The sequence below is a fragment of the Erinaceus europaeus genome, chromosome 11 (assembly GCF_950295315.1).
Source record: "Erinaceus europaeus chromosome 11, mEriEur2.1, whole genome shotgun sequence".
Classification (NCBI taxonomy): domain Eukaryota; kingdom Metazoa; phylum Chordata; class Mammalia; order Eulipotyphla; family Erinaceidae; genus Erinaceus; species Erinaceus europaeus.
Window position 1 is genome coordinate 83,197,215 of NC_080172.1, and position 8,274 is coordinate 83,205,488.

At 45.1% G+C, this 8,274-nt stretch overlaps 1 protein-coding gene and 1 long non-coding RNA gene across 3 annotated transcripts; one reads left to right on the forward strand and one right to left on the reverse strand.

Annotated features, from left to right (window-relative positions):
* Positions 1-744: 744 nt before the first annotated feature.
* On the reverse strand, positions 745-5,070 carry LOC132541427 (uncharacterized). Its single transcript, XR_009552621.1, has 2 exons — positions 4,942-5,070; positions 745-1,946 (listed from the first exon to the last, which is right to left on the reverse strand). It is a non-coding gene; the product is annotated as an uncharacterized LOC132541427 (long non-coding RNA).
* On the forward strand, positions 3,749-7,532 carry GPR88 (G protein-coupled receptor 88). 2 transcript variants are annotated; one of them, XM_016190593.2, is made up of 2 exons: positions 3,749-3,789; positions 4,237-7,532. In XM_016190593.2, exon 2 carries the CDS (start codon positions 4,306-4,308, stop codon positions 5,458-5,460), a length of 1,155 nt encoding a protein of 384 aa, XP_016046079.1. In that variant the 5' UTR covers positions 3,749-3,789; positions 4,237-4,305; the 3' UTR covers positions 5,461-7,532. The 2 variants fall into 2 exon arrangements, with proteins under 2 accessions (XP_016046079.1, XP_016046078.1); XM_016190592.2 differs by having other exon boundaries at positions 3,756-3,842.
* The last annotated feature ends 742 nt before the right edge of the window (positions 7,533-8,274 follow it).

Here is an 8,274-nt window from a genome sequence, read left to right on the forward strand (position 1 = left end):
CTAAGGGGGGGGCTCTTTATATTATGTAAACCTAGTAGTTTAAAATAAAACAAAAATCCAATATTGTACAAACAAAAATTTGGTCCTTCCCAGGCAAGGACCAAAGCAGGCATGTTCTTGACAGAAGAATGAGTGCCAGGCACTGGGACAACAGAGACTCATTCCCAAGGACAACTCATAAACCAGCAACTGAATTCAAATATGCCACAGATGTGAAAGGAAATATTTATTTTAGTGAGAGGTTTTAACTATGGTTAATTAGAGCAACCTCTTGCAGGTTTGCTGTGTTCCATCCATTTTTTTTAAAGAGGGGCATGTTTTCTGTTTCATCCAGAAATATTATCCTCAAGGATAGACTGGAAACAACTTCTGACACATTACTTGAGAATGCAAACATGTGAGATACAAATGGTATATTGTCACTGTCAGGAACAAAGCTATAATAAAGCTTGAGGATTATAGAAAGGTTGAACAGAGGGAGTTGGACGGTAGCGCAGCGGGTTAAGCGCATGTGGCATGAACCAGCATAAAGATCCTGGTTTGAGCCCCTGGCTCCCCACCTGCAGGGGGGGTCCCTTCACTAGTGGTGAAGCAGGTCTGCAGGTGTCTAACTTTCCCCCTCTGTCTTCCTCTCCTCTCTCCATTTCTCTCCGTCCTATCCAACAGTGATGACATCAGTAACAACAACAATAATAACTACAACAATAAAAAAAAAAAAAGGTTGAACAGAAATGGGCTTGGAAGTCATGGAGCAGATACTTTTATTTTTCTTTCTCTATTGAGGGATTAATGGTTTACAGTGGACAGTAAAATACAATAGTTTGCACATGCGTAACGTTTCCCAGTTTTCCATATAACAATTCAACCCCTGGAATGTGATGCTAGAGGACCTAGTGGGGGTTGAATTGTTATGTGGAAAACTGGGAGTGGAGACTTCTTATTTGACAAGATTCTTCTAGCGTTTGCCCTTCTTCCGTAGCCAGTCAACAGCGTCAGGTTGAGCCTGATGTAAAGTTTTGAGACCTAGAAGAAGAATTTGACAAGATGAAAATAATCTATCATGGGGCCACTTGATGGATGTCAATCTTAGAACTCAAGCATCCTGAAATCCTACTTAGTCTTTTTTCTGCCAGTCTGCCATGTTACCATATTCACATTGAACAAAATTAATCTTTCCTTCCTTCCATCTTTCCTTCCTTCCTTTCTCTTTTCCTTCCTTCCTTCCTCCCTTTCTTTCTCTTTCTTTCTGACAGAGAGACAGGAAAAGAGCAAGGCAAACACAAGAGCAAGAGAGAATGAAAGAGACTACATCATCGAAGCTTCCTTCAGTGTGGTGGGGGCCAGGATTGAACCTGGATGACTAACATTTTCAAATAATGAAAGTGAAAATAATAATTACTGGGATCACTTTTATGAAAAATTTCCCATGTGGAAAGAATATGCACTTGCACCAAATAAAAATCCAATTTCAGTCTGCAAATTTCAACCCAAGGCCACAAGATAGAAAGTACTGAAGTACACAATCATTTTTGTCATTTACATTGTGGATTGTTTAAATTCCTTCTTTCCCTAACACCTGTCTTTTAAAATTTTATTTATAAAATGGAAATATTGACAAGACTATAGGATAAGAGGGATACATTTCCACACAATTCCCACCCCCATAACTGTGTGTCCAATCCCCTCCCTTGATAGCTTCCCTGTTCTTTATCCCTCTGGGAGTATGGACACAGGATCATTATGGGGTGCAGAAGGTGGAAGGTCTGGCTTCTGTAACTGCTTCTCCACTGACCATGGGTGTTGACAGGTCAATCTATACTCCCAGACTATCTCCCTCTTTCCCCAGTGGGGCAGGGGTCTGGGGAGGTGGGGCTCCAGGACAAATGGTGGGGTTGTCTGCCCAGGGAAGTCAGACAGGCCTCATGGTATCATCTGGAACCTGGTATCTGAAAAAGAATTAAGATATAAAGTAGAACAAATTGTTGATTAGTCATGAACCTAAAGGCAAGAATATTGCAGATGAAGATTTGGGGGTCTCCGTTTTGGAAACAGCTGATAGGTCTATTTTAGGTATATTTCAAGGGCTTTATTTCATGACTTTACTAGTTTTTTGCCTAAGCCTGATCTTAGATCTAATATGCAGGTGGACGCAGGTTATTATCTGGGGAGATGGTGTCATAGCTGAAAAAAGGACTAGAAAGCTGGATCAGGAAAGAGAATAGCTCCCAAATATGGGGAAATTATATAAATATTATTAACTGTAAATCCCACTGATTTGATCTGGGGCCCATATTCAGCACAGGAGCCTATGTAATCTCTGCATCCCTGTAGGTCTGAGCTCACATTCTGTGGTCATGGCTAGGAACATACTAGGCTGTACTAATTTCATGACCCATCTTCCTTGGGTAGTAGGTAGAGTATGTTGTCCAACCTCCCTTTGGAGAATGGAACATTCCCTACCATTATTGATCCACATCGAAGGCAATGTCCTATAGGGGCCCACAAAGGGGTCCATTATGTTGTTCCTGATAGAAATGACTAGTGACAGTGGCAAGAGGGATCTGTTAGAGGTCTAGGCCCATCATGTCTGTGTGGGAATCCCAGGACTCCCTGACTAGGGCCCCACGGCCAATACCTATTTTTAACCTCCTGGCCAGTCCCTCTCTTTCTTTCTTCCCTTCTTTCTTTCTTTCTTTCTTTCTTTCTTTCTTTCTTTCTTCCTTTTCTTTTTAATTTCTAGGGTTTCTCTGAGACTTGGTGCTGGCTCTATGAATCCATTCCTCCCAGCAGCCATTTTTTTCTTCTTTCTATTATACTTGATAGGACAGAGAAAAATTGAGAAGGGAGGGGAGAGAGGGAAAGAGGCAGAAAAGCACCTGTAAACTTGCTTCACCACTTGCGAAGCACCATCCCTGTAGGTGGGGAGTGGGGACTTGAACCTGGATACTTGCACATGGTGATATGGCTCTTAACTGAGTGTGCCACCGCCAGGCCTCCCACCACTCTATTTTTTATTCTCTCTTTATTTCATTACTGAAACATAACTCAAACATGAAGAGGCATTTTGAGGGGTCGAAAAACAAATCAAAATTATTTAAATTGAGGCTTGGTGAGTTACCTATGCCTCATCTTACCAGAGGAAAAAAAATACATTTCAATTAGAATGTAGAACAATTACTGTTGAAAATGTGGGATGAAAGGGGTTAGTTTTGGATATTGAGGTGGGCGTATATTTATTCCTCAGAAAAATATTGCCCTTGGATTGGGATGGTATGCATTCAGTTTTATCCTTACAAGAAAGAAAAATGAAGCAAGGGTGAAAAGTGACTGACAGAAAGAGAAAAGGAAAGACCGAGAAACTTGCTAATTACAGGACTTTCTGAGCGAGATATTTTTCTTTCCTTTACAAGTTAGGAGCTATTGAATAATTCATGCTAAGCATGGAAAGACTGCCTTTTCCCTGGATGATGTATAACAGCAAAGGAGAGCTTCTAGTGGGTTCACCACATCAGCCACCACTCTTCTGAGCTCAGGGTGTTCTCTTGAGCTCAGCTTCTGCAGTCAAGCATCTTTACAGTGGTGGCTGCTGCCTAACTGTCTGGGTTTGCAGCCCTCCCATTTGAGTCGCCAGTCCTGTTGCTAGTTGAGAAGTCTCCCTGCAGCTGCTGGATTCTGCCTAGGACCATGTATGTGGATGCTGCCTGGAAGACACAGGCACTTGCTCTTGGTACTGATTCCAGCTGAGTTTCTCCTGTTGATTTCGGGATAACAGATGCTGCTGTTAAGGAGGTATTTCCTGCCATTCCTCCCTCTGCTACCGCCAGCTAAGGACCTGCCCTAAAGTAAGGTACCCCTAACCCATTTCTCCTGGCATCATTTCCCCCATCTGGAATATATCTCCTTGCACCTGAAAACTAGGGGCTCCACTTTGCAATATTCGTGGTGTGTGTGTGTGTGTGTGTGTGTGTGTGTGTGTGTGTGTGTGTGTGTGTGTGTGTTGGAGAAGAGGAGACTGTTCATGGTATTGCTCTGTCCTAAAGCTTTCCCCCCTGGGGTGCCTGCTGAATGCTAAGAGGCCTTTCCCCTGGCACTGGAGACATTTCTGAAACAGGTATCTGTCATCTGCCACCCCCGTTCTCTTCCAGCTCCCCTTCTCCCCCTCCCCCGGCCCATTATTCTGCTTCAGCCTTTTGTGTGGTGGCAGGAGGCTGAAGGCTGTCTCTGCCCTTCCTGCAGGCGGATGTCACGATGGACCACGCTGCGAGAAGCCAGCACTAGTGCGCGAGGTGTGAAGAGTTGGCCAGAATGACCAACTCCTCCTCCACGTCCACCTCCACCACCACTGGGGGGTCGCTGCTGCTGCTCTGCGAGGAAGAGGAGTCTTGGGCGGGCCGGCGCATCCCCGTGTCCCTCCTGTACTCTGGGCTGGCCATCGGGGGCACGCTGGCCAACGGCATGGTCATCTATCTCGTGTCGTCCTTCCGAAAACTGCAGACCACCAGCAACGCCTTCATAGTGAACGGCTGTGCCGCCGACCTCAGCGTCTGCGCCCTCTGGATGCCGCAGGAGGCGGTGCTGGGGCTCCTGCCCGCTGGCTCGGCCGAGCCCCCCGGGGACTGGGACGGCGCGGGGGGCAGCTACCGGCTGCTCCGGGGCGGGCTGCTGGGCCTGGGGCTCACCGTGTCCCTCCTGTCCCACTGCCTGGTGGCCCTGAACCGCTACCTGCTCATCACCCGCGCTCCCGCCACCTACCAGGCGCTGTACCAGCGGCGCCACACGGCGGGCATGCTGGCCCTGTCCTGGGCGCTCGCCCTGGGCCTCGTGCTGCTGCTCCCGCCCTGGGCCCCGCACCCCGGCGCTGCGCCCCCGCGCGTCCACTATCCGGCGCTGCTGGCCGCCGGCGCGCTGCTGGCGCAGACCGCGCTGCTGCTGCACTGCTACCTGGGCATCGTGCGCCGGGTGCGGGTCAGCGTCAAGCGGGTCAGCGTTCTCAACTTCCACCTGCTGCACCAGCTGCCGGGCTGCGCCGCCGCCGCCGCCGCCTTCCCGGGCGCCCAGCACGCCCCGGGCCCGGGAGGTGCGGCGCACCCCGCGCAGGCACAGCCCCTGCCGCCCGCCCTGCACCCGCGGCGGGCGCAGCGGCGTCTCAGCGGCCTGTCGGTGCTGCTGCTGTGCTGCGTCTTCCTGCTGGCCACGCAGCCGCTCATCTGGGTGAGCCTGGCCAGCGGCTTCTCGCTGCCCGTGCCCTGGGGCGTGCAGGCGGCCAGCTGGCTCCTGTGCTGCGCCCTGTCGGCGCTCAACCCGCTGCTCTACACGTGGAGGAACGAGGAGTTCCGCCGCTCCGTGCGTTCCGTCCTGCCCGGCGTAGGGGACGCGGCGGCGGCAGCCGTGGCCGCCACCGCCGTGCCCGCCGTGTCCCAGGCGCAGCTGGGCACCCGCGCCGCGGGCCAGCACTGGTGACCCGGCGGTGACCCGTCTGGGGCCCTAGGCTCGGCTCACCGACGCCGCCCCGGCCTCCTAAACTATCCCCTGGAGGATCAGAGACGCCTGCGGCTGAAGGTGAAACCCAGCTAGGAGGGGTCGAGATTGTTACCTCGGACCCCAGTACGAAACATGAACCAAGGTCTTTTCCAAAATGGAGTTGTCCAAGTCATTTGCGACGGCCACTCGAGGGTTATTTGTTTCTGTGTTGTAGAGAAATCTACACAAAGTATCAGAGACATCAAAAACTTGCCACTTGTCATTTTTTAAAAGAGCTCGTGAATTTATTTCAATACTGTTTTTGAAAAAAGATCTTTGATAATGTATTACCATTTCCATCCTCATTGTCTTATATATGAAGCGCCTTGAGTGTGCATGAGTCAAAGGGAAAAATATTGATAAAGGAGATGCTATTTAAATGGTGTTTTTAAAGAAAACAACCTATCTTTGATGATGTTTCTCTTAATTTATCCGTTGCGTTTTAACCCGGAAGAATGTAGCTACTGACGTGCACACTAGTATGAGTTGCCAGTAAGACCTCTAGCCCTTAAGCCTTTATTTATTTATTTATTTATTTATTTACTTTTAGATAAAGGCAGAGAGAGAGAGGGACACCATAATACGGAATCTTCTATCGACATGGTGGGGGCCAGGTCATGCACATGAAGCCTAGGTCATGCACATGACCAAGCAATTGCACTGTTAAGTCAACTATTTTTCACCCCAAGCCCTTTATTATTAAAAGGGTGTTATATTATTGCCAATTAACAGAGAATTTACCTAGTGAGAAAATAAACTATTATTTTACACTTCCCTTTCCACTTCTAAGATTGAAAATTGGCATTAATTGTTCAAGTGAGAATTTTCCAGTTTGCTAATTGATGTTTTGAGTCAGCATTGGAATTTTGAAAGCAATGAAGGGGGTTATCTATTTAGGTAGTAGTTCCACATTATTTTTTATTTATTTATTTTTTTGTAGCATGCACACTTGTTGCTCATTTTGTGATCTATTTACTTGCCTTATGAGTGTGATTGCAGCTTTTTGAACATTCTGTACTATAATGGTTGCTAAGGAGACTAAGTCCTCTGTTTTCTCTTTCACATTTAAAATCTCAATGCACATAATATAAACACTAACAATACCATGACTGCATAGCTAGTACCAGCTGCTATTGCATGCTCTTAGATGCTAGAACGTAACTGGGCATGTGATATACTAAAACATACCCTTTAGCCAAGAACATTTTACTTTTTCCAGATACCAGAATAAGTCTCCTTCTGTTATTTGAAAAGAGACACAGAGACACCTCTGGCTACTTAGACTCCTTGCCTGGATCCAATTTATGAGAAAACTCCTACTTTGGACTTTTACTTGCAAATGGAACCACAGCCACAAAGGATCAAACTCTTGGTCTGGCTCTGCAAAGCCACCCATGTGCTCTTTTCGGGTTTAGACAAGCCACACATTAGAAAGTAGCACTGTTTTTTAAATGTAATTCATATATATATATATTACCATGATACATTAATATCATATCTGTTAAACTCAGTTATATACAATTAACAGCTCAAATACAAATCTGTTTTAAAATGTATAATGTGAGACTTGTCATTTTCATTTCTGACTTACTAAATTTACTTAGAAACATTTGAAATGTGAAATTACTTTATAAAATTAAAGTGGGAAGTGAGTAATTTAAATTAGTCATGTATCAACATTCTGACTTCTAACTATTAAATATGAGGTCAAAATTCTTTGATCAAGTGCATAATTTAAGAACAAAAAAAAAGCTTCATTGCACTTCTAGATATTTTAAGCCAGAATAGTAGAAACCTTTGTGCATTTGAAGACTTATTGGAGTTGCAGGACACTTTAATAATAATACTGTTGTAAAACAAAACCAATGTATTCATCACCATTAATAGAACTGAGGATTTTTACTAATCTACTCCCTCTGTGCATGAACCATTTCTCTTTTACTATGGCTTCATATGTTCCCATTTTCCTTGATTCAAATATTTAATTAAAGTTTAGACAACTATTCCTTTGAGTTTTGTGTGTGTGTCTCTGGTCATGTGTACTTCCATGAGAACACTATGATAGCTGTGTTCCAAGCTGTATTTCATGAATAGACAGTATTCCAAAGTATTAGGAATAAAGTGATTTCTTGGGCTGGGAAGATAGCATGGTGATTATGCAAAAGACATTCATGCCTGAGGTATGAACCTGAGGTCCCAGGTTCAATCTCCAGCACCACCATAGGCCAGAGTTGAGCAGTGTTATAATATTGCCTCTCTCACGCTCTCTAATAAATGAATAAAGTAATGAAAATAAAGAAGAATGTGATTTCTTTATTTGAATTTGATTTTAGTTTTAAGAATTATGTCTACTTTTCATATGCCAAACACAAAAAAGAAATAGGCATTTACTTTCTGTAAACAGAATTTATCTGACACATAGGCTGCAATATAGCAGAGAGCTTAAAGCATTTCCTTTTTGTGTGTGGAGAGCATTTTTTGAATCTCAGTCAAACAGATCTTCCTTTAATTAAGTGTTTATCTTTGATTCTCAGAATGGACAATTCCTCTCCTTTCTCCTATAAACATCTGTCACACATATACACTTAGCTTTCTGTCAAGTACCTGATATACCTGCTTTGTTGTAGTGTCTCTGGCTGATACTTAGAGTCATCACATACTGGTTTAGTGCCATGTGGGAGACCTATTTTAGGTTATGTTCACTTGTGATTAACTCCACAGGACTGATTCACTTTTAATTTTGAAGTAGCAGTG